We start from the raw sequence: 27220 nt of genomic DNA on the forward strand, positions 1-27220 counted from the left end.
AGAATATTTATAAACATATTTCAGGTAAGAGCAAACCCTATTATTAATCATTACTCTTCCCTTTTGGCAGAAATAGAAAAATAGGCCCTAACTCAACTAACCAGCCTAGTTGTTTAGCTAATCTCACCAAAAGAGCTATAACGAACCCCTACAAATACAAGCCAATCACTCTGATAGCATGTTTTTCATAAACAGTTACCTGAGATCCACATGTTTAATGTGAGGCATTCTTCTCAGAGCCTGAAGCCTAAGAGTCTCCATACAGTTTCCAGACATACAAAGTTTATCCACAGCAGTCAGTTTCTCCAGTACCTCTGGAATGTCAGTGAATTCATTGAATGAAAGACCAAGATAACTGAGCTGGTGCATGTTCTCCAACTCAGCAGGAAGAGACTGGAGAAAATTTCCATCCAACAAAAATGTCTGCAAGCTATTAAAGAAAACATAAAGAATCACAAAGAAAATTATACATTTCATATTGTTATTATCAATATGCATAAAGAACATATTACTAAAAATGTACTACTCTTTGAAAATGCATAAGGACAGGGCTTGAGGCAATAATGGATGAGGGGCAAAAAGAAATCAGAAATAAGCAAATTAACATTTTATTATTGGAACTTGTGATCAATTTTCTCAATTTGGATAGACATCTATGGGAACAATGTGAGTTAACTGTGGTATGAACCAGTCCAAATACCCATCTTTCCTTGTTATTTCTTAAAATTAATTTATTCCCCCCCATGTTTAGACACACCTACTCATCAGTTCAAAACAAGAATATCTTACTTTTTACAAGATTCTAAAGAATAAACTCCTTATCAAAATTTCTACATAGATCACGCAATGTATGATCTCTACTTTTGGGGTAATGACTTACATGACAAACATAACAAGTTAGCTAATCTCATGTGCCACAACCCAGTGCAGCTTCCCTGAGGTTTCTGAGGGATTCCACCACATACTTGTGCATAGCTCCAACGGCTGCTGGGACTGCACGAAGGGCATTGCAGGACACGTTCAGCTCTGCCAGGGTTGGAATACTGCAGACTGCTAATGGGAAGTCGCCTAGATGATTATTGGAAAGGTTAAGACTCTTCAACTTGGTGAACCTATTACAATAAATAAAACAAAAGGAAAGAAAAATATCATAGATGTATAACATCACATGATTTTAACATAGCCTAGCCTCACTCCCAAATTCAACTGAGGTGGAAACGAAGACATCAGAGGTAAAGGAAGCAGCAGAGCCAGAACACACATCTGATTCTAAGGCTAGTGTCTTTCTTCAACTGTTAACATGATATTTAGAAACAAACGTGTCGTTCTGAAATAAAGTTGAATGTTGGAGGAGGTGCTTCCACTGGAGTAAGATTTTCAGCTGTTTCTCAGTTTGCATAATGAACACCTGGGTAAATGATCCCTGTGAGGGAAGACAAGAGAGCAGGCAGAGCTGGGAAGCTGGCTATTTTGGATTCTGTCATCTCAAAGAAATCAAAAACTTCTGCCTCTGTTCTCTTAAATATAAATGGAAATTTATCAAAACAACACTCTCTAAAGGTAGCCAAGACTTTGTAGTTCTAAATTTAAGAACCAATTACCATTCGTCTATCTCAACACAGCACTGGATCCAGCGGCCCACACGCCTTTCTTGAAAAGCTCTACTCGGTTCACCTTAGCAACACTTCCCTCACACGGCCTCTTCCAAACCCTTCTCCGTTCTTCTTCATTGTCTCCTCTTCCCATCCCAGACTAAAATACTCCTTGCAGATACATTCTTTGCCAGTTTTGTATTTGCACTACACTGTCTTCCTAGGACATCTTCTCACTGAAATGTGAACAATTCTCTGTCTTATCACATGCAGTCTTCCCTCCTGAGCACCCTGCATGTCCAGTCCCAGACTGAATTTACCATCTTTATCCCATCTCAGCACTTCCTTCCTCCTGGTCTATTTTTATTAATGGCTCTTTCACTTTCTCAGTTGCCCAAGCAACTAAAGCAATTGCAGAAGCTATCTTTAATTTTTACTTCTCTGTGTACTCTTACATTTGGACCACTGCCATTTTTATATGAGATGAGAATCAGATAACTTTTAAATCTTTAAAAAACTGTACAAGTCTAATATTACACCTAAAACAGACACACATCCTAAATCCAATTCAACCCAATCTGCATTTTTAAGAATTTATCATGTGACCTATTTACTGCATTCTATAAAGAAACACTAAACTTTATTCTAAAAAGATAAATAAAAGTTTATTTTACACAGAAAGTTGACAAGCACCCAACAGTTTGCAAGTGTTGACCTGATTTTTTTCTAATAGCTGTTTTCTTCAATGGGTGACTGTATACATAGTAGTAATTCAAATTTTTTAAAAATTAGGAAAGCATTACTGCTAAACCTGAAAATCACTTTTAAGTTGTTTTCCATTTTATATTTTGATTCATTAGACCTTCTGAAAACAAAGAATGCATGTCTTATTCTGATTTTCTATGTCCTATAAAATATAAGCTAAAATTATAGGGACTCTTTATTCCTATTCTAATGTTTCTCAAAGCATGCATGGTAGACCCCAGAAGAGATGCCTAAGACCCTTTCCAAAAATTCCCAAGGTCAAAACTATTAACAATACTAAGATTTCATTTGCTTTTTGCCACTCTCTCTTTCTGTCAAATGTTCAGTGGAGCTCCCAGAAGGTATATGTCCTTATGATAGTACACCACACCACACTGAACACAGAATGAGAATCCAGCCAGATCTTTTGTAAAAGATTTGCAAAAATATACAACAATGATGCTCTTCTCACCATTTGTTTTTGTTTTGTACAACAGTTAGCTTTTCATTTAAAATATTAAACTGTAACTTGTTAACACTGTCTAAATGAATTAAAATATGTTTTAACTTCTAATTCAGTAATATATCAACATATAGTAGATATAAATAAAAGCTGCTTAGAACACTCAATTTTTTAAAGAAGCCACTAATCTACATTATTATTATTATTATTATTATTATTAGTTGTAGATGAACACAATACCTTTATTTTATTTGTTTATTTTTATGTGGTGCCAGGGATCAAACCCAGTGCCTCATGTGTGCTAGGCAAGTGCTCTACTACTGAGCCACAACCCCGGCCCCAGAATCCTTAATTTTTGAGAAGTAAGGAAGTCATGAAATAGGAAGACAAAATAAAATACAGAACATGCAGCTGAGTTTAAATTTTAGATATATTGTATTTTTTCTTCCTTTACATGAGTATGTTCCAATATTGCATGGGGCAAACACCAAAAAAAATTATTCATTATCCAAAACTCAAATTTAACTGGAATTTACTTCATTAACACCTCTCACCCCAACTCCTAGCCCAAACAAATGTGGCAACTCTCCCTGAAATAAAATACCTGCCTTAGTCATCACAGACAAAATAGCTGTTCTTGTCCAAACAAAAATAGTATCCCATTTTCTAGGAACTTTTTCTCATTTGACAGAACAAGCCATGATTTAAAATTTTGTACACTATTATTAAATGGAACAGTTTGTTTGTTTTTTTTAAAGACCCTCTAGGAAGGAAAACAATCCCCTATACATTATCCAACGCAATAAAATAAACACTTTACAGAAAGTGGGGGACAGGATTTTGTTCAAGATAGTAGAATAGAGAATATTGCTTTCCTGGCTTTTTGGTGTTGTGAAACCAAGAAAGGAGTCAGGCAGCTTCTCAGCAAGGTGAGTGACAAAACAAACCAAGATACTTCAACAACAGAATCCATCAACAACACAGTGGAAGAAATGTCAAAGAAGGAGTTTAGAATTACATAGGCACATTATTATAAAAATGCCTAACATATAGAATAATAGAATTTTTAAAGATTACCATAGAAAAATGACAGGTTACAGTTATAGAGAAACCAATCTGGATCTCAGATGATTTATCAGCCCAGACTCTCAAAGCTAGGTGGTTTGGGAATAATATATATCAAGCTCTGAAAGAAATGGATGCCACAGCTAAGCCATGGAACCAAACTAGGTGCCCTTCAACAGATGAATGGATAAAGAAAATGTGGTATATGCACACATGGGGTTATTACTGAGCCATAAAGAAGAATGAAAATATCACATTTGCCAATAAATGAATGGAACTGGAGACTATCATGCTAAATGAAATAAGCCAATCCCAAGAAACCAAAGGCTAAATGTTCTCTCTGATATGTGAATACTAACACACAATAAGGGGTGGGGGAGGGAAGAATAGAAGTTCACTGGATTAGACAAAGGGAAATGAAGGGAAGGGAGATGGAAATACAAAAGAGTAGAAAAAATCAGACATAACTTTCCTATGTTCATATATGAATACAAAACCAGGATAACTCCACATCATGTTCAACCACAAGAATAGGATCCTAATTAGAGTAAGTTATACTCCATCTATGTATAATATGTCAAAATACGCTCTATCATCACGTGTATCTAAAACAACAAATAAAAGAAAACAAAGTGGGGGAGAGGAGAATTTCAAAGCCAATAATTACTCAAGATGGGGAATAGAAGCATTAGTTTTTGGAGAAGGATAGGTCAATAACAGGTTATAATTTATTTGTGCAAACAAATTTACTAGAATCCTATCACTGCTGAAACAAAGAAGCAGAAGTGAGCTGAAAGAGCACAACACAGTTGACAGGTTTACATGGAAGCAAGAGAAAAAAACCTCTGAAGAAGTGTCTCCATTCATTTTATGTATCTGAATTTTATTTTTTAAAATAGCTACCAGTTCAAAGAGAAAGAGGCATGGTTATTCTCTGCATCAAGTCAATAACAAAACACTTAGAGGAAGAAGATGGTCTTCAATCCCAGAGGACAATAACCTCCTGTACTGGTAAACCTTCAGTCTTAGTTGTGATGCCTCACCCTACCCCAAGTACTGGGGATTGAACCCAGAGCCTCATGTATGCTAGGCAAGCACTCTGCCACTGAGCTATATTCCCAGCTTTAGCACCACATAGGCTCCCTTCCCCTACAGCCACAAGGTCCAATATGGTACCACTAGCCCCAGTGACTACTGAGCACTTGAAATGGGGATAGTCCAAATTGATATATTCTCCAAGTTTAAAATGTATACAGACTGAATATCTTTTATCCAAATGCTTGGAATCAGAAGTGTTTCAGATATTGAAGTTTTTCAGATTTAGGATCTGAAAGTATAGACAGGTTAAGCATCCCTAATCCAAAATTTCAAAATCCAAAACTTTTGAGCATCATGTCAGCACAAAAGTTTTGTATCTCAGAACATTTCAGATTTTGGGTTTTTAGATTAGGGATATCCAACCTGTACTAGATTTCAAAAACAGTACAAAAAAATAAAAGAATATAAACTACCTCATTAATTTTTTATAACTGATAATTTTGACATATTGTCTTAAATGAAATACATTAGTAAAACTAATTTAATCTATTTAACTCTTTCTAAAGTAGATGGCAGAAAACTTATTTATGAGGCCTGCATTATATTTCATTAGGGAAATGCTTTCTACATATTAAGAGTAAGCAAGACCCTGGAGTTTTCTACCAAATGACATCAACCCTCTTTGCAGAGTTTGCATGAATTCTTCCTGGACTCCATCCACCCACCTGTGTTTGTGGACCCATAAGCCGTAGGGTACACAGCAGTGTCCACATCCCTACAAGTGGGGAAGGGCACTGGAGATGAAAAGAGAGGAGATACAGACAGCTGGCTCTACATTGTACATGTACACTGTACACTGTACATGCCCCAAGGAATTTGAGGATGTAAATTTTATTACAGAACATAATGAAAATACACTTGTTACAACATATTTGATAGTTTGTTAGCCTGACTATAATTTATGTATTCAAAAATATGACATGTGGCTCTCCATTTACACTTTTATCCTAGACCTGAAAATTTTAACAGCTAATTCTGATTTGCGAGTACCCTTGATTTTTTGTACCCTCTCACCACATTCCCCATATACCCTCACATTCTTCCCTGTACAGCCAATGCCCCAAACTCATCTCAGAGAAAAACAGAAACTTGTTTACCAAATAAAGCATGGGTTATTTCTGAGAACCAAGTGATTTTGTACCAGGGATTGTACCCAGAGGTACTTAACCACTAAGCCATATCCCTGGTCCTTTTTATTTTTTACTGGGAGACAGGGCTTTGCTAGTTGTTTAGGGCCTCACTAAGTTGCTGAGACTAGTTTTAAGCTTATTCTCTTGCCTCAGCCTCCCAAGCCACTGGGAATAGTGGTGTGTCCCACTATGCCTGGCTGAACCCAAGTTCGTGATCACAACACATCAACCAACGTTAAAATTTACTTGTTTTTGGAAACTAACCCCTACTTTTCTTGGAATTCCACTTTTTCTACTTGTAGACGTAGAAGACAGATTACCAGCACTTGCATATTCAAAAATCCTTTTAGAAAAAAAGGAGGGAAGATCCTCATAAATTCATTTCTCCCTGGTACTTAAAATGGGTGAAACAGACACCTAAAGGCAATATGCAAGTTCTTAGAGAAAGAAGATCAAAATCCTGAGTGGATGACCTTTCTTCATATTACCATCAATTAAAAAAAAAAAAAAAGAATAAAGAGGAAAGAGAAAGGTGCCAGTACACTAGTATAGAAGACCAGAAGCCTCTATTTCTCTGTAAAAAAATACAGTATAAAATTTTTAGCTCTGCCATGCCAATAGGTAAGCCAGATAAATGATCATAGCAGCACAGAGCCAAATTCTAAATAAAACTGGTTGGTCTGAGAAAAAAATATATACATACACATTTAGTGAGATACTTTAAATATAGCTATTTTAAACAAATATTTCAGTTCTGTGAATATATTTACTCAGGTACAGATATTTCCTCTAAGTGTTCAATCTAGGTAAGATGAATCATAGCATCATAGAATTACAAGATTAGTAAAAAGTATTTTATATATGATGACAATGATAGTGGTTAGTTTAGTAATAAACTATTTGATAGTTTAGAAGCTAAAAGGACAAAAAAAAACTTTTCTGGGTTTTACTTAAATATCTCATTATAGTACATACATACACACAAGTGTCAAGGCTAAAGGAAATTAAAGCATATGCTGTGATGTGAATGTTTGTGGACCCCCCACTACCACCAATTCATATATTGAAACTTCACACCCAAATGTGCCAATATTGAGAGTTGGGTCCTTTAGTAGGGAATTAGGTCATGAGGGCTTCATTCTCCTGAATGGGACCAGTGCCCTTAAAAAGAATGCCGAAGAGAGCTATATAAGGACACAGAGAGAAGGCACTATCTCTGAAGCAGAGAGTAACTCCTCAGTCACTCACACTGAATCTGCTGGTGCCTTGATCTTAGGCTACCCAGTCTCTAGAACTGTAAATAATAACTTTATGATACTTATAAATTACCAACTATGTATAAATTACTTTGTTAAGAGAAATCCAAATGGACTAAAACAGTGCATATCTTCCTTATTTCTCAGAGGTTATCAAAAATGGAGAGTAGGAGCCATGCATGGTGGTGCACATCTGTTAATTTCGGCAGAGGCTGAGGCAGGAGGATCACAAGTTCAAAGCCAGCCTCAGCAACTTAGCAAAGCCCCAAGCAACTTAGTGAGACCCTGTCTCAAAATAAAAAGGGCTGGGCATGTGGGTCATTGGTTGAGCACCCGTGGGCTCAATTCTCAATACTAAAGAAGAAAAAAACAAATAGAGTAGAAGGAGGCCTTTCAAGTAATTTTCTTTTATTTCCCAAGCTCACAGAAAAACTGAAGTTATGTGACTATTACACACAACCTCAATCTACTGCCTTTCACCATTATTAATACTTTTCATCTCTCCCCTTTCTCTTTTATTATACCTCATTAAAGAGTTTAATCTAAACTGATACCTACTGCACATGATTTTAAGCCACAGGTCAAAGCTAGCCACTCAGTGATGTATGGAAAGTGTTGCCTTTTCACTCTTCTTTCCCCATCAAGGGTGACATTATCAGCAATAGAGGACAATGAATGTTTTAAAGGGAAAACAAGTCAAGTTTACATTTATGCAGTGCCTAATAAAGGGTAATCTTAATCATAAAAATGAAGTTACAAGACACAGTACTACATTATTCCAATTAGTAAACAGCTTTTTAAAACTGGCAAAGCAAAGCAAGTATACAGTTGATAACTTACAGAGGTAGGAACTATAACTCCAGGTTATTTAGAAGCAAATTCCAAAGTCCCTTTCAAGCTAGATATGCTAAGTTTCATATAACAAAGTATATAATTGTTTGCCAGAGTGGGAGCTTGAGATGATAATCGTCAAAAGTGGGGGCAGGGAACAGATGGGAGCAGGGAGCTAATAATATTACCTACTCTGCCAGGTTATTGACATTTCTTTAATTTGCATTACCTACTCTATTTACCTCATAAAACAGAGATATAGTGACAGCAGCACTATATCTAGTCAGGAAACATGCTGCAGTATCTAAGGGTGTGAACTATTATTGTTCTCACCTGTTCCTTTCTGCAACTTCACAGCCATCTCTAATTAACTGCAAAGCAGGAGCAGCACCCCTTAAAACTGCTATTGAGGAAACAGGCAATCATGGGTTTTGAGTCTTTGTCTACTTCTCTGACTACTAGCTGCCTGTAGTTCTATTTTTTTTCATAGCTTTATTGAAGTAAAGTTGAAGTATAATAAGAGGCACAATTTGAAGTATGCAATTTGATCAGTCATGACATGTATGTGACCAATACAACCAATATACAAAGCATTTCCATTACATTTTTTAAATTTTCAAATCATGAAGACTGTTTTTTCCTGCATGATTTATTACATTAGAAATCAATCACCTAAGATATATAGAATCCCATCCCCACCTATCAACTATTTCAAAAGTAGATGCCACACTTATAAATATCTCAGAGGTCAAAGAAGAAAAGCACAAGAAAAGTAAATAAAAAGTGCTCTGAACTAAGTGATAATAAAGCTTAAAGTATCAAGATCTCTGGGATGAAACAGTACTCAGATGAACATTTACAACTTAAAGTATTTGTATCAGAAAGAAGCTAAAATAACAAACTATTTGAAATTATGTAGTAGGAAAGTAAAGATAAGAGTAGGAACAGATATATATAAAATAAAGAAGAAATAATACAGCTAAAATTTGATAAAAGTCAAATGAGTCTAATCAAGAAAAAAGCAAAAACACAAAAATTAATATCAATGGAAAGGGAGCTATCAAAATAATCCTACAGATGCTAAAATATATTAAGGTAATATTACAATTGTATAACAACATATGTGATAGCTTACATAACATGGTCTACGTTAGCAAAGGATCCATATGCTGCTGACAAGAAAGTATATTAAGCCATTAACAGATGAAATAGTCTAGATATGTCTGTTAAGTCTAAATTATCAATTGTATTTTTTACTTCTATGCCTTCTTTATTTAGTTTTTGTTTAGAGGATCTCTCCAGTGGTGACAGAGGCTTGTTAAAGTTACCCAGTACATTGTATTGTGGTCTATCTGGTTCTTGAAAAGTGAGAAAAATCTGTTTGATAAACGTAGATACTCCATTGTTTGGTATACAGATATTTACAATTGTTATGTCTTGTTGATGTATAATTCCCTTAAGCAGTATGAAATGTCCTTCTTTGTCCTTTATGATTAACTTTAGCTTAAAGTTCACTTTATGTGATATGATAGAAACCTGTTTGTTTACTGTATGAGCCATGTGATGTTTTTTTTTTCCCATTCTTTGACCTTTAGTCTGTGGGTGTCTTTGCCTTAAGTCTCTTGGAGACAGTATATTGTTGGGTCTTTTTTTTTTAATCCTATCTGCCAGTCTGTGTCTTTTGATTGTTGAGTTTAGGCCATTAATGTTTATAGTTATTACTGAGATATGGATTGTATTCCCAGTCATTTGGGTTTATTTCTACTTTTTAATTTGAATTAGTGTCTCCTTTTGATTGACTATTCCTTTAGTAATCCCTTTGCTGGTTTTCACGTTTTTCCCCATTTCATCTTCATGGAATATTTTGTTGAGAATGTTCTGTGTGTGCATGCTTTCTAGTTGTAAATTCTTTTAACTTTTGTTTATCATGGAAGGTTTTTATTTCATCTTCAAATCTGAAGCTTAATTTTGCTGGATATAAGATTTTTGGAAAACATCCATTTTCTTTCAGAGTTTGGTATCTGCTATTCCAGGACCTCCTAGCTTTGAGGGTTGGTGTTGAGAAATCAGCTGGGATCCGAGTGGGTGTTCCCCTAATCTGATATTTTTCTCTCATAGCTGTTAAAATTCTATCCATATTCTTTCATCATAATGTGCCTTGGTGTGGATCTCTTGTAATTTTGTATATTTGGGGTCCTGTAAGCCTCTTGTATTTGATTTTCCATTTCATTCTTAAGGTTTGGGAAATTTTCTATTATTTCATTGAAAAACTTTTGAATTCCTTTGGTTTCTATCTCCACGCCTTCATCTACCCCAATAAATCTGAAATTTGTTTTTTTCATGTTATCCCATATTTCTTGGAAGTTCTGTTCAGGGTTTCTTAACATCTTTTCTCCATGGTCAACTCTATTTTCAAGATTATATACTTTTTATTCATTGCCTGAGGTTCTGTCTTCCAAGCTGTCTAGTCTATCAGCGATGCTTTCTATTGAATTTTTAATTTGATTTACTGTTCCTCTCATTTCATGGATTCCTTCTTGTGCCCCCCCGCCCAACCACCAAATCTCTGCCTCTTTATTGAGTGGATCCCTCACTTTCTGTATTTCCTCTCTAGTTTCACTCCTGACATTGTCCTTTACTTCGCAGATCAGTTTATGTATATTTTGAAATCAATGTATTCTGTTATTGGAGTATCTTGGCTTTCAGGGGGCACTTTGTTCCCTGTTATTTTCATGTTGTTTGTGTGTCTACTAATCTAACAGAATGGCCTGAGGCAGGAGAATTTCTACCCTGTGGACATATAGTGTCCCCTGAAGGTTGCCAGTACCTCACTATTCAGGGGGAGACAAATAACAACAACAACCAATGCAAACAACACATACAGCATTAAACCAAATAGTTCCTACTATGATGTCTATAATGTTAATTAACACAATAAACAGAAATGATATGATTAGTTATTGCCTACAATAAAAACAACAAGTTTGTAAAAGGGTTTACATTTTCAAATGGTGGACAGGGAGAGAACAGAAGTGATATAAGATGTAATGATTATGAGGGAAGAGGAGATTAGAAGTAAAAAAAGGAAGAGTGAAAGAGAGAACAATAGAGATTGGCTGTTAGCAGAAAAAAACAGAGAATCAAGGGAAACAAGAGACAAAAAATACATATGAAGTAAAAATTCTTACAAAATTAAAGATGAAAATAAAAGAATACAAAACTAAAATATACTAATCAAACATCCTAGTTCACACAAAAACTAATTCATGAAAAATAACGGGCTTCAAAATTGCTAGGAATGAGAAAAAACAAATATCAATATGTATAAATAAATGTCTGTGTACTGTTAAGGTCACAATTAAACAGAGAAAAAGAATTTTTTTAAAAAAATCTTGATGAAAAGTTACAGAATTCTTTCCATTGGAGTTCAAAAGATTCTCAGTTTCTCTTCTCTGCAGTTTTAGGTAGGGTCTTCTGGAGCATGATGCTCCACCCTCGGAATTGCTGGAGTGAGAAAGGTAATCCTATAGGTGGAATTCCTGGAGGCAGGATTTAGGCTTAGATGGGCTTCAGGCTCTTCACTGAATGCTAATGGAGATTTTAAATCAGCCCACTTCCAGTACTTACTGGTCTACACTGGAAGACTGTACCCCAGGGATCTCCCCTGGGTTCCACTCATATGGTAGGGAACCCAAGTCTTAGTCCTCTATGTCACCTTCAGACCCCACATTTTCTAGTCTTGGGTTCAGTCTCCAAACAATCTCTCCCATCCCTGCCCTTCCAAGTTCCTGTCCAGATGCATCTCTCCCAGCCAGTCCTGCAAGCAGTTGGATTGGAGGGAGTGAGGTACAGCCAGGTGGGTTTCCACGACCGCTTGTCCACATGTGTAACCTCTCTCCACATTTGATTTTCTCCTGGTCCCTTAAGCACACTCTATGTCATGCAGTGTGTATTTACTGGGCCTGTATTTCAGGCCAAAGTTGGGTTTGCTGGGAATCAGCCCCCTCAATTGCTGGCCCCAGGCAACAGCTCCAGGATGGTTTCTTCCTTTGTCCTCTGCACACTGCCTGGAGAGATGATGACTTTTTTCCCCTGCACACAGATATTGTTTAGCACGTCTTTCAGGTTTGCAGGACAATGTCCTTGGTATCTAAATGCTCTGTATCCAAACACACCTCAGTCCTTCCAAAAATGAAGGTTCGTTTAATTTCCTTATTTCTCCACTATGTTCACAGAGGGGCCACTCTGGCTGGTGCTTCTGGCCTGGCTGCAGCAGTGGCTGTGCCACTGGGAATTTCTTCCTTGTTTTATTATATCCAACCTCTGGAATCTCCGATCTGCTTTGAATGTCCAGTTTCAATTTCCAGTAAAGTCCTCCTGTTCCCCCCACCCCCTCACCTACCTTGCTGAGAAGTTGCCTGTCTTCTTTCTTGGTTTCACTCCACAGAGCAGCTAGGAAAGCAACCTCCTCTATTCTGCCATCTTGAAAACCTTCTAGTAGTTCAATTTTTAAACATATTCCAAATGTGCTCAAAATGAGGGTCACAAACAACACCAAAGAAGAAATCATACTTGTTTTACTCAATGAGTTCAATGAAGAAAAATCAATATTATTTTCTTGAATTATTATCCACCACACATTGGTCAATTAAAAAAATTTTCCCTAGGTGAAAGGACTTTCATTTCATACTAATAGCCCCTGTTTAACTTGTGCTTTCCCTGTGGGAGAATATGCTAATACACTTTTGGAAATTACTGGGCTACAGTATTAAGTAATGAAAGAGCTGCTTGAATGCTGGGATTAAGTCTAGCTCTGGGCTTAGTCCCCAGCTTTGCATTAATTCTGAAAAGCAGCATCCTTAATGGCTTAAAGTAGCTCTACCTTAGTGGAGAGTTTCCAGACTGCTCAATAACACTTAGTATATTTGCTTTAAATAAATAATATTTATTTTTATTTGATAACCAAACAATACATGCTTATTTTGACAAGTCAAAGTAGAGAAGCATATAAAGTTAACAGTCTCTCCTACTTCCTTCTACATCCTCCTGGCATAACTATTATCAATAACTTGGTAGACATCCTTCCAAAACTTCCCCTTCTTATAAAATACACACCCATATAAACAGGAGACAATGCCTCTTTCTGCTCCCTATTTTTCTGAATGGGATCATACCACACATACTTTTCTTCCACTTATTTTCTCATCCAATGCAAACAAATAATCTATCAGTACATAAAAATCTAATTCAATCTTTTTGACAGCTGCAGAACACACAGAATACAAAATACCATAATTTATTACATTCTTCTGTTGACTGACAATAGTGTTCCCAGTTTTTTGTTTGTTGTTGTCATAATTCTTCAAGCAACATCCCAGTCACTTTTACGTTGATTTTTCATTTTGCAAGCACCTGAGTATCTGATGTTTCATCTATAATTCTGAAATTGAAAATTTCCTATTTTGCTTTGACTCATGTGGTGCAAGAGCTGATCTGAACTGATGTGCATGTTCATACCTCCAGAGATATGAATGCACTTGCCAATGAGGTACTGTCACAAACCCTACTGGAAGTGTTCTATAATATACAGCACATACACTATATTAATTTTATATAACTTAAAAATCTTTGAAGTCTGAAACACAGAGTTCTGGATAATGGATTGTAAACCTGTATTTCTAAAAGTAAAATTGATGAATTTAAGAATATATATAATTTAAATTTTAATATGAACTTCAAAATTTTTTAAAAAATGTTATATAAATTAATATTCTCAATCATCCATGTGGAGAGGGCCCTGTTCCCCAGATTACTTTCACTAGAATTTAGTGTTAGCATCCTTTCAATTGTTGCTAATCTGATAGGCAAAAAATATGGTATCAAGTCACTTCAAGTTATATTTTTCAGTGAAAATGAGCTTCTTCTTGCATGTGTGTGGGGGTGGTATTTGCAAATCTTCTTTGAAATACAAATTCATATCCTTTGCCTATTTTCTACTGGGCTGTTCATCTTCCACTTATCAGTTTGTAGGTTCTCCCTGAATAATAACTGCCATATATTGTTACATGTTGCAAATGTTCCCTCCTAGTCCAATGCTTAGGTTTCTCTGCTTTGGTAGTGGCTAACTTTTGCAATACATTCATTTTTAAGTTTATTTGCTCAAATTTAGCAATCTTTTTCTTTATGGAGTCCATTTCTTACCTTGCCTAAAAAAGGTTCTCTTACTCCAAAGTGGAAAAACCACATACTCTTTTGTATTTCTTTCTAATACTTATATTTTTAGTAATTTATGTCTTGATTTTAATTCCTTCTGAATTTTTTTTTCATATAATGTTAGGTCCAACTTCTGGTAGGTAATTATGTTATTAGCAACTTTTACTAACTTAATAGATCATCATTTTTTTATACCCATTCAAATTTTTAAAATTTATATACCAGGAGAATGGAGAACAGCAAAATTTTAGTGTTGTTCAAATAAAAGGACAAAGAGAAACACCTGAATAAAAGACAAATTATAGGGCTGGGTTGTCACTCAGTGACAACCTAGAGAGCACTTGCCTAGCATGTATGAACCACTGGGTTCAATCCTCAGCACCATATAATAAATAAATTAATTAAAGGTTTAATTTTTAAAAATTGTATTTACATTGTTTCTCTTTTCTCCAACAGAATTTATAAAACTAAGTGCATGCTATTCCTCCTAAGAGCCCATCCCTTGAGGTTTGAAACTGGAAAAGTGCTTCAATGGGCCATCAGTTTCATAAAGAAATGTATTTCTTTTACTGTTAGAAGGACCAATCTTGGGAAGAGTATTAAAGGAATTTTTATAACATACATTAAATACACTTGCTTTTAAGAAACAATGGTTGAGTGAATGAAAGACCATGAATCATCAACTTCCTTTTCTTCCATGTATTTTTCAACTATGACTCCCTTAGAGTGATGCTTTATTGGTTTGTGAACTTAAGGTCTACAACAATGTTTTAATATTTTTGTCCCCTTTCAGTTATGACAAAGAGCAATTTGCACATGTTATAATAGTTTTATAAGGAAGGATGCAGAAAGAAAGAAAAAATACCTTTGGCTGTGTGGCACTGGCACGAGAAACACTTGCCTGGACCTGCCTCAGCACTCCTAGGAACACTTAACCTTCAGAAGGCATGACTCAACTCCTCTTAGCTCCTGTGCTGTTCTCTATACCCCCAAATTCTATTGCCCCATAAATGAAATCTCATCTCTTCTCAGTTTCTTGGTGCAGTGCTTTTCCTGCCATTTCCTTAAGACTTCTGAAATGAATCCACATGAATTTATGTATGCCCTTCTGTTCCAAGGGCTGAGCAATTTACCAGCTTCACTCCCAGGGGGTACCTGCCATCATCTTCTGGGAGGCTCAGCAGTAAACAAATGTATGAGACCAGCTTCTCAATACTGGAGCCAAAATAAACAGAAACCACCCGATCTGAATCCTCATCAACATGAATGACTGTTGGAAGGGAAATAAGCATGAAACCTTCCCATATGACTAGAAAACAAAAATAAGTGCATACATAATTTCCTTGGATAAAAGTTAAAATTTATAGCAACAAAAGGATTCAATCAAAATTTGAACAAAAGAATCACTGCAGATGTATGCCAATACCAAAGCTAAAATTTCCAAGTGTCGGGAGAATAGGAAAGTGGTAGCAAAGTGAATGCTTTGCAAGTTCTGGACCTTGCATTCTATTCCCAGCACCAAAAATTTCACAAATATGATTTTTCCAAAGTAACATCTAAAGAAACAGAAAACATTCAGTATTGGCAATAATGACAATGAACATATTGATGTAATGGCAAATTAAAGCATTCCCTAAAGACAGAAATTTAGATTTTAATTAATCTTTTAAAATACTCAGAGGCACTTTCTGGTTACTTTCTATATGTGAGAAAATAGACTAGGTAAGCCTTATGGATACAATGATGAACACAACAGAGCTACTGCCCAAAAGACAGGGGAAGCAGGTGTACAGAGGCAGGTTCCCAGGAACCCAGTAAGTATATAGTAAGTATACAGAAAACCACTCCAAATCGTAGACAGACCGTATGTGGAAACAGCAGTTACTATATCTATGATAACCCTGCACTAACTTAATTCCTGAAAATAGAAGGTCTCATGCAGCACAAATTTGACATTTTCTGATTTTTTTATGAATTGGCAACACGAGAATCAAAAGACAAGAAATATGCTAACATGTTACACTTAAACATCCCTCTTATGAGATGATTGCTTATTTATCCATGACTACATTTTTTTCATTATCTCATTAACAGATCTGCCCATCATTAGATTTAATTGACAATACAATTTAATTGCCAATACTATTCAAGAGATGTTTAATTATTAACCACTACCTAGTAGGAAAAATAACATAAAAAAAGATTTCTGTAAAAGGCAGAAAATGGATCACTATTTCTACTTCTCAAAGCAAAGAAGCAAAGATCCACACACAGTATACTTGGATAAAATCCCAGTCAAGTCATTTGAGGATATATAAAAATGAAAACCAGCAGAGAGCTTCTATATCAAGGCTATCACATTACCAAAAAAATGAGAAAGTGAGCATAAGCAAAAGCCAGAGAGAATAACGATGTCATGAAAGCATGCTTAGACATGAGTAGTTAAGCTCCCCATCACAACAGAGCCAGGCATATCTCACAGTGAAACAAAAAAATCCAACATCCACAAGTTTACTCTGTATAATGAGATTCTGGTGCTGGGATCGAACCATTCATTCACTGAACATTTACTGAGTTCTTACAAAGGAGTCTGAAGTGTACCAAAGTGAACTACTGAGAAAAACACAGAAGATAAAAACTTAGCATGAGAAAAGAATATCTCTGTTTACAGGATAGAAAACTCATTTTTAGTGGAAGAGACAAGGACAAGAAGAATTCAACAGGCAACTCAAAGAAGGAACATTTTAAAGAGAATAGTGTGTTTTGACTGTCCTTAAAGCCCAATCACAGAGCACCTCAAAATGAAACACTGGTATTAACCTGAAAAAAAATTCTGAACTAAGTGGAATGATCCATCCCAGCACACATAGTTTGTATATCATGTAAATAACACCTCCCCTCCTCTGTTGTAACATATCCATATAGTATGTTGAAAGTATGCATTCTGATAGAAAGTTTAAAATTGGGGGGAAATTTTATTATTTGTAAAGTTAGACTTTCCCTAAAGACTTCTTCTTAATTATTAAATCCAGAAAACACCAGAAAGGGAGAGTTGGGTGTGCCCTGCTTTCAGAGGCCATTTTCAATATCTTGCCAGCTCTAGTGTCATCATCCTAACCCACCCATAGGAAATAACACCAGACATGTGACTCCTCCCATTCAAAGCTCCATTACTTGGAACTTGGTGAGTGACTTTAAAATTATATTTACTGAGGGAAAAATAGAAACTTTCATGGGTCTTTAGTTTATACAAATTACATTGTGTGTGTTATCCGAATGAGCTCAAGTTTGACACAAGACAGAAGAGAGTGAGACAAAGAAGAATGTTACTGGTCCAGCAGTGTTCTCACAGTGGTTCCCAAAAAATTATTTCAGAAGCCATCAGTAATGATGTTAATCATGCTTGGAGTCCCAAGTTATGATGATACCGTAATACTGACAACCACAAAATAAGCATCTGTAGGCCTCTTACATCATGCTCATCACTGTCCTTAGGAGCTATGCAGAGTGAAAAGATGATTACCACTCAGAAGAGCAAATATCTACAAATGCTGTGCTTAGCTTTACACTCTTAAAGAGTTAGGCTAAAGCTAGAGACCATGGCAAAGAGCTCAACTAAATCCAAAAATGAATGGAACTAGGGCAACACAATAACCAAAGTAGAATCAAGCCAAGGCTTTTAAAAAAGACACCATCTTCCCCTCTTATTTTTTTTAGTGGGAAAAAAAGATCATCTTAAATGATTTCAAGAAGTCAATAGGGCAAAGTGTAATTTAATTCAGCTTGGCTGATAGATACATCTTTTATTTCCCCTTGAGCTCCTCTTCAAAATGTGCTGTACGAGGGAAGAAGAAAATAGGTCATTATTGCCAAAAATGAGGTCGGCAGCATTAGCTGAGGAGAAGACCAAGGCTACATGATCTCGGAGCCCCAGAACCATGTGAGGCTTTCCTTTGATCAAATGCTCAGGGAAGGAAAGTGGGAATCCTGTGAAATGGAAAGCTTCCCAAGAGGATCAAAATCCCATCTGAAAAGCAGTAATAGGACTTGCAGTAATAGGAATAGTTAACTGAAAAAAGAAAATTCCATACATTCTATGAAATTCTTTAAACATTTGGCAAGTCTCACCAAAGCCCAATAGTATAAATTCCTTCTCCAGGTCCTTTCTGAGTAGCACTTGTGCTAAGTATTTTTTGTTTCTTTTACATGAACTATTTAGCTTTTTATTTCAGCAGTGAGCATCTCACACACTTTTAATTTTTAAAAGAAAATTTTTGTTGGTTTATTTGTTTGAAAGTATTTTAAAAGAAGCTGAAATTATTCTAAGTATTATAGTCTATATCTGGCAAATAACCTAAAAGATATTTTAGCATGCCTCTCCTTACTCCACTATGCTACTGAATTTTTACTATTTCCAGTAAATAGTTCTCAGAAACTACTGATAAAAACAACAACTAAAATCTCTCTTTCCACATAAATCTGAAAATGTGAACTTTTGGTAAGGATATATAATTAACATTAATAACTTTCTATCTCTGGAATGCCAAGATCCCCCAAAAAAACAGAATAGGAAATAGGTCATTTGTTTTTCCGCTCTACAGGGACTAAAATGTAGGAATTTGAGCCTTCTAAGAAGAAAGGTACTTGATAAATGCCAGGCATAATTATGAGTTTCTCATTGCTCATTTCTCCATAACTTTCATTCGATTACACCCACATTCTTGCACACCCAAACTCAATTTCATTCCATCTCTCCCACTGTTCTCCAGTTTGAAAAAGTTCACCTCTCCATCTCTCCTACTCTTTTCAGCTAAAACTAATTTGACATCTAGTCAGAGCTGAAAGCACTTCTTTCCTTAAAATCTTTAATTCACATCCTCCTTGACCCAAGGTAATCTCTTATTTTAAAAGTGACATCGTATTCATTTATACTGCAGACTCTAAGACACAATTTACACACTCCTAACTTCATTGAAATTGAACTCTAAATGCCAGATATTGTTATGTGATTGATCAACAATCATCCTAAATGACCACTGTCGCCTTAAAATAGTCACTGGAATACTTCATATATACCTTCCATTGCTCAAGGTATTTTGGAAATTTTCTTTTGATAGTTTTGTGAACACATTCCTTCAATTATCCTTGATGATGGGAAAAATCAACCCAAACACACACACACACACACACACACACACACACACACACACACACACCTGCATCCCTGGGCTAATTGTGGAGTGGGAAGAGGGAATATAAGCATAAGAAATTTCATCCTACTCTCAAGAAATGTATCAATAAACAGCAATTTTAGAAATTTTCAGATATTTATCATAAAAGACAAAACCAAAAAGTGATTAAGTATAAAGAATGCTAGGGCTGGGGTTGTGGCTCAGAGCGTTCACCTAGCATGTGCGAGATGCTGGGTTCGATCCTCAGCACCACATAAAAATAAACAAATTAAATAAAGGTATTGTGCTCAACTATAACTAAAAAAAGAAAGCTAACAGTCCAGAAGAGGAAAGGTCACAAGGAATAGGGAGACAACCAAAGTTTCAAGATGTTTCTTGCCAATATGCTTTGAAGGGCAGGTAGGACTCAGTGGGTTGGGCCTGTGTTTGGCAAATGGTTAGGAGTACGCAATGGCACATTCTTGTAAGAGGAGTGGCAAGAGAATGGTGAGCAGACCCAAAGATTTTTTTCTTGAGAAAGTCCAATATCATGCTGTCCATTTAAAACCTAATATCTCCTTTTCTAACTTGTCATCTTTTATCACAAATCTTTTCCATGTAATATTTTCTCAATCGTCTTATTGTGCACATTGTCTTCTCATTATAACTTCAACCAAAGAGAAAAATAATGATAAGTGGTCAGTCTCACTTCTTCCTACAAGTTGGTACAAATACCTCTTGCAAAGAAGGGGATTATACTTAACACATAATTGAATGAATAATTAATGACAGTCCCCACCACCATTCACTCATCTGTTCATTCATACATGGCATATACATTTAATGGTCTACCTAGCAATAGTATTGACTTCCAAAGGAAACCAGATTCCTGCCCTCATGGAGTTCAAACCAAAGAAAACAGGATAAACAGATAAAACAGCTAACTAAGAAAAGCAATAGAGTCAACTCTTATGTTGTCTAAACTGAAAGTCACTAAGGCAAAAATCAAATGTAAGATCAAATGTTTAAAAGTTAAAGCAATATTGCTATTCCTATGCATTCTAATCTCTGTACAACAAGGGCTCTTTTTAAATTATTGCATAGAATTCTGTAAAACTGTTACAGGACATTACTAATAAACAATAACAAATTCAGTATTCAAAGGAGAAAGTTTTAAAATGCTGATGATACCTCTGTCGCTTTGGCGGGGGAGGGGGTTCAGTATCATTTATAGTAAACAATCACATTAATAATTCAAACATGATTTTCTGAGCCATTCAAAATACCAACTTCTGGGCTGGGGTTTTGGCTCAGCAGTATAGCACTTGCCTAGCACATGCAAGGTTCTGGGTTCCATCCTCAGCACCACATAAAAATAAACACCTACAGGATACAGGTAAAGTTTTCCTTCCCCAGCACTCACAAATGCTAGCTCCTACAAATGATCCAACCTATAAAACATTAATAAATTATTTAGAAACTGAAAACTTAAAAGTAAAATTTATAGTGTGATAAAAAGTTTGAACACTAGTAAAATTTAGTACAAGTAAATAAATAAATGATCAAAAGCAATAAATGTGAAAGAGCTAAAGACAGGTCTCAAAATTAAAAAAAAAGGTTTGGGATATAGCTCAGTGGTAGATTGCTTGTCTAGGATGCCCAAAGCCTTAGGTTTTATCCCCAGTATCCACCTTGTCAAAAAAAGCTAAAACTTTTCAATACGGTAAAATGTTTAAGCATCAATATAAAATGCAGCACAAATAAGTTGAAGTCCTTAAATTCAAACCAGCAAAAAAAATTGTCCACTTGATTGACTCTATCCAAATATATGTCATTAAACTTAAAAACAATCTTGTATTAAGACCATCTGGATCATTTAAAAGGAGATATAGTTGCCATATAAGTACTATTTACTAATAAAACAGATGTAAATAATACATTACAGTTATTAGTGATATATATAATCAGGAAAAGAGCCATTAAAACCACCAAAAATTACTCTGATGTTTGCCTCTCTCTATATTTTGAACACTGACTTGAAGAGTTCCAATGCCAATAAAGGAAAAACAAATAGTGGTAGTTCCAAGAACAACATTTTCCCTCTAAAACTGCTGACCCGTGTGTGTCCATCAGCATGCCATCTTTCCAGATTTAGAATGCTCGTGCAAATACTGAGTTGAAAGTTCTGTCAAAATAGATCACTTGTTTGAGGTGAAAATTTGCAGTAAGAAGGAAAATTAAGGGACTATGTGCTTAAGATAAAAAGTTTCAGAACTCCTATCTTTCATAACTGCATTGTACTTAGCATTTCTCTCTGGAAATCTACTCTCTGATACTAATTCTTCTCTCTGATACTAATTTAAAAATTCATTCCTTGAGACTTAGGTGAAAACATAAAATTAAATTACACTTTGGTAGCTGAAACACACACTAGGGATTTATTAGCCTAAGTTCCCTACTCATATATATATAAATAAGCAATTAAACATATGGCATATCTCAAAATCACCACACTAACTGTATGAAAATTAAAAAAGGTACATTAATGATTTTTCAAGTATAAGTTCCTTAAACATATATTGTAATTTTAATTCCTAGCATTAAATATATGCATTGTATGTACATGTATGTAGTATGTGTCATATACTTAATACTTTGAAAATATCAACAAAAATATCAATAAAATCTTTCTTAAACAATGGGAATGAAAGACAAGCACCTTATAGAAATATGTGGTGAAAAAGAAGTTAATCTAAAAGCCTAGTTTTTATTTTTATTTTTCCTGAAAGGCTACACAATAGCAGCTTTACCAGTTCTTTAGACCCTATATACCAAGCCCTCTAAGCCAACCTCCCTCTGCTTAAAACAATAGAAAGGACAAAACAAGACACTCTTGTTGCAGTGTAACACTTAAAAACCTTTCTACCTGTAACAAATTAAAGTCGTGCTTTATATAACACACTATCTAGTACAAGCAGACAGTACATTGATTACAATGATGGTTTGCTTTTTAAAAAGCAATGAAATATACAAGCACATATTGTGTGATCCATTTATACCAAGTCAGAAGCTGGAAGAGTGAACACCTTGGGATACAGGCACAAGGAAGGTTTCTGGGGTGCTGGTAATACTTTTGGTTGTGGACTGGTCACATGGAGGTGTGCATGTGTTAGAAATCTGCCAAGCTGTATACTCCTTTCCAAGAGACAACCACTAACCTGAATTTGCCATTTAACATCCCTTCCTAATAAAGCCTCATCCCTGAAAAGGGAACATTAGTTTGGATGAATTCTAATGCCCCTTTCTGCTTTAAGACAACAGGACCCTGTGGTATGATGAAAAGTTCCTAATGTTCTGTAATAGAAAGTGGCAAAGTCCACACTTCTGAGAAATATACAAAACTACCTCAAAATAATTTTAAACTTTAAAATTGACTGAGTAATGATGCACCCCCTTCAGCAAGAAAATTATTAACTTTATTGTAGAAGTGCCAGTACCAATATTAATATCAATATATAAGACATACAAAAATCTAAGATAAAGAATTCTGTTACAGTTTGATTTCATAGTCCCCATCGGCTACAGAAACAATAAGGAATTGCTTGAGCACAATATCCTTACTGGAGTCTTTACTGCCTATGTAATTAATTCACTGCAGTAACAAACGGCCCCAGGTGTCAGTGTATTCAACATGACAGACAATCACTGTAAAAAAATTCCTTTAAAATTTTTGTAATGCCACTTTTACTTAAGAATGTTCTTGAAAATGCAGGGAAGTTATTTTTATCACATCTTAATTTTCAAGTATATCTTTTTAATTTTCTGGGTCATAAAATTATTAGTATTTGTAAAGCATTTCTGGTAAATACCAAGGAAAACACCTATGTGATAAGTTGGGAGCCAAACTAGTAACCACCTTCATGGAATACTGTTTCTACTTGAAAGAATAACTGGCAAACCATCATTATTAATACTTGGATATTTGGCAGATATTTTCTCAAAAGTGAAGTGAGACAACTCCTTCAGAAAAAAAATACCGACAGTGTTTGTTGTCAATGATAGCCTTCAAGCCTTCAATTTAAAATTCTGGAAAAGATGTTTTTGCAGGAAGTTTGACAAATTCCCAATACTTATATAGACTTTTCTGATCAGATCAGTCATGATATTTTTTAAAAAGTGGCTTCTTGAAATTGCATAATTAAATGCGTTAACATTTGGAACATCTGTATTATACAATACCTGCACATTGAGAGGATAAGGAAAGGAGAAGTTTGTGCATAGGACAGAGAGGGTATGACACAATGTAAAAGAACTAATCTTTATCTTCTTAGTAACAAGTGAACATACAATGTCCAACTAAAAACAAAACATAGCAACATTTTCCAAATGACTAATACTTAATGCAAGGAAATGATGCATAAGTAAAAATTCAATCAAAATGCAAGACACCCCAGTGGATCTTAAAGAATTGAAAAAATTGATGGAATTTTAGATTCTATATTGGACCTAGCAGTTAAGAAATGAACATCAGTCAAATTTTGGTATAGAATCAAATAAGAATACAATTACCTGAAAAGATAATTAAAATACTATATTTTCCAAATTTATACAAAGTTCTATAATAAACAATTATTAGATCACTTTTTCTGGATGTTAGAAACCATAGACACAGCGCAATGGCTAATTACCATAGTTTAATCTCTAATCGTATCACTTAAAAACAAATGAACTATCCATTATTTATTTAAAAGACTTGTATTCTTTTGCAGCTATAGTCTCAGCTATTTGCAACAAACATGTAAGTATTAGGGTTTAATTTATCATAGAATCAATATTGACCACTGCTCCAAAAAGAAAAGGAAATGAATATGTTAAGTTCTTAGATCTGTTTTAGAGTCGTGCAAATAAATCCTTTCTCTCTAGTTATAAAGGAGCAGATTCTATTTATTTAACATGTGTGACTCTTGAAATCTATACACTAATATCTAGAAGATAGGAAGTTTATGCACTATAGATTTTTAGTCAGAATATTCAACAGAAAACCACCAGCAGCTCTTCCCTAGCCCAGATCTGTGAAGACTCACCTTTGCAGTTCACTGAGTCCCCTAGCAGCTGGGAGGCTGGGGTTTTGCCTTAGGAAGTTTTGTTTTAAATTGAGATGAGTGAGGTCTTGGCTGTAGAAGAGGTTAGTCGGCAGATGTTCCAGACTACAACAAGAGAGGTCTACTGAGCTGATGCGCTGGGATGCAACCTAGAAGAAGATAAAATATAATTTAATATCAATACTATCCATTTATCCTGTGACTACTTCTAAGGACATAAATAGATGACCCTACATGCAGAGAACCACTGCACAAGTAACACTATTAGTTCAATAATCCAAAGCAATAGTATTCATTTAGCATGGAAGTGAACCAAGTTCTATAAAAGCAGAAAACAGTGTATTTGCTGGAAGGTGCTTACAGTAACCTATCACAGGCATAGCTAGCATAGGCACAGGTTTCAAGGAGCACAGATTACCCTATTAGGCTTAGTAATTCCATTATCTCCTCCAAAATAGGAATATTGTTCCTGAAAATATCCACAATAAAGATAATTCAGAGCAAACAGATACAAAAGTTTATAAATATGGAGTTGGGTGACAGACACTAATAAATCTGAACTTTAGAAAGCCCTTACATACACTGATTTAAAACAGTACAATTTTTTTAAAAAAAGCAGTATCAATGGTTTTGTATGCATCTTAATAATAATATATTGTATCACATATAATTAGATTCCATCACCTACCTGCTACTAAATTCTCAGGTTTTTGTGCTACAAAGTCAGTGTGATGCTTATAAGTTCATTGTGCTTTGCTTCATGTAGGTATTCTATGTAAAACTTATTGTATGTCTAAATGTTTATACCTTCCTAGTTAATGACTCCTACCATAGCCAGGATGCCAAGATTATTATAGACCAACTTGCATGCTATAGACAGAAAGTGCACTGGGTAACCTACATTTCTTAAATGTTTTCTCAAATGTTCTGAGTAATACAATCCCAGGTTTCATTAAAACACATTATTTCAACCCATTTCCACACATCATGGCCCTTTCTCTCTTCACAAGCCATGAGAATATAGCCTTTATTTGACTGTCCCTCTTTATCTCTGGCAAAAATTTAATTCAGAAATTTCACTCCTTATCTGTGATCAAGTCAGTGTCCTTTTCTGTTACCAAATTCTAGGTTTCTTTTTCCTAATCACAGAGGAAGTAGAACATAGTCCTGAGGTGTGTGGCTCTGGGCTTAGAGTGTGTGGATTCACATCCCAGCACCATCCGTGAGCTGAGCTAAGGTGAGCAGATCACTGATCTCTCTGAACTCCAGTTTTCTTGTCTATATAACATGGATAAAGATGGTTCCTAGTTCTACTTGCCTGTCACAGAAAAGCATTCAATATATTACTACTACTACTATTAAAAATAGAATCATTCCCATTTTATATCCATTAGAATTCAGGTTTTCCAGCTACTAAAAATGCTTTCAGATGTAAATTTACATAAAATATACTCTGCTGATGATTTGAGGCCAAAAAGAAATTATTGTGAACACATGAAAGCTAAAGGATACGCTGAACAGGCCTGTGCAGGGCTTATCTCAAATGATTTTAGAAAGATGGTCTGAATTTGTATTTTAGCAATTTATTTCCTTTTTTCTTGAATTTTCACCATTAAATAAGAAATTCCAAACAGATCAAATCACTCACATAAACCAAAAGATGTGAAAAGAACCAGAATTTTAATGGACCTAAAAGGCAGATGCAAAAGCACCAGAGCCAGAGAGAATTCCTGAGCAAGAAATGTACAGGGACCTGTGAATAGGAAATGGGACTGAAAGTTCTAATCGGTGGAGTCATTCATTCAAAAATACATGGTGAGCATCTAAAGGTGTGCCAGTTCTTGTATTTCCTGAGGTACATTACAAAAACAAGACAATCTTTACCCTGAACGATTACACATCAAGAAGAGAGGGCAATTAAGATATCACATGGTAACTCTCAAAATAATAGAAACTGCAGGAGCACAGAATATAATCTGAGAATCCAGGTAGCTTCCCTGAGCATATCATGTCCAAGCCTACCTTGAAGTTCAGGTACAAAACTGAGTTTTTGTATGCCCCAAATCCTTTCTCTGCTTTTTCCTCTAATGATGCACACAAATGAGATCCTGGGGGGAGCTGCAAGTATCTTGACCTTCTGGTTATAGGGAAGGCGCTGAGATTGAGTAACTCCACTGCCCCATCTGCTGAAGCCACTGACTAATCAAATAGGTGTTGACAAGGGACTCAAGCCAGGCTAGTGAGAGGTCTTCGCTGGGATTTATATATTCTGAAGCCAGAACATATAAATCTACTACATAGAGCCACAGTAGAATGAATGGACTGAATCTGTGTGCATTAATCTGAATTGATTTTTAAAAAGACATGAATTAACAAAAGAACAAGTTACAACATGCTACATATACTGTAATACCATTTCTGAAAAACATTTTAATACATGGGGCTGGGGATATAGCTCAATTGGTAGTGTGCTTGCCTTGCACGCACAAGGCCCTGGATACAAAAAAAAGAAAAAAGATGGAGAAAACATTTTAATACACAACTCCATATATTAT

The 27220-nt window shown here is 35.4% G+C and overlaps 1 protein-coding gene across 1 annotated transcript in view; it reads right to left on the bottom strand.

Moving 5' to 3' along the window:
- Positions 1 to 27220, bottom strand: part of Phlpp1 (PH domain and leucine rich repeat protein phosphatase 1) — a 223954-nt gene that overhangs the window by 67879 nt on the left and 128855 nt on the right. The window contains exons 4-6 of the mRNA XM_076836775.2: positions 24648 to 24814; positions 966 to 1112; positions 200 to 430 (exon numbers count right to left, since the gene is read on the bottom strand). Of these exons, the coding sequence (XP_076692890.2) occupies positions 200 to 430; positions 966 to 1112; positions 24648 to 24814 (545 nt within the window). The remainder of the gene's footprint in view (positions 1 to 199; positions 431 to 965; positions 1113 to 24647; positions 24815 to 27220) is intronic.

This window comes from Callospermophilus lateralis, chromosome 17 (genome assembly GCF_048772815.1).
Source record: "Callospermophilus lateralis isolate mCalLat2 chromosome 17, mCalLat2.hap1, whole genome shotgun sequence".
Lineage (NCBI taxonomy): Eukaryota > Metazoa > Chordata > Mammalia > Rodentia > Sciuridae > Callospermophilus > Callospermophilus lateralis.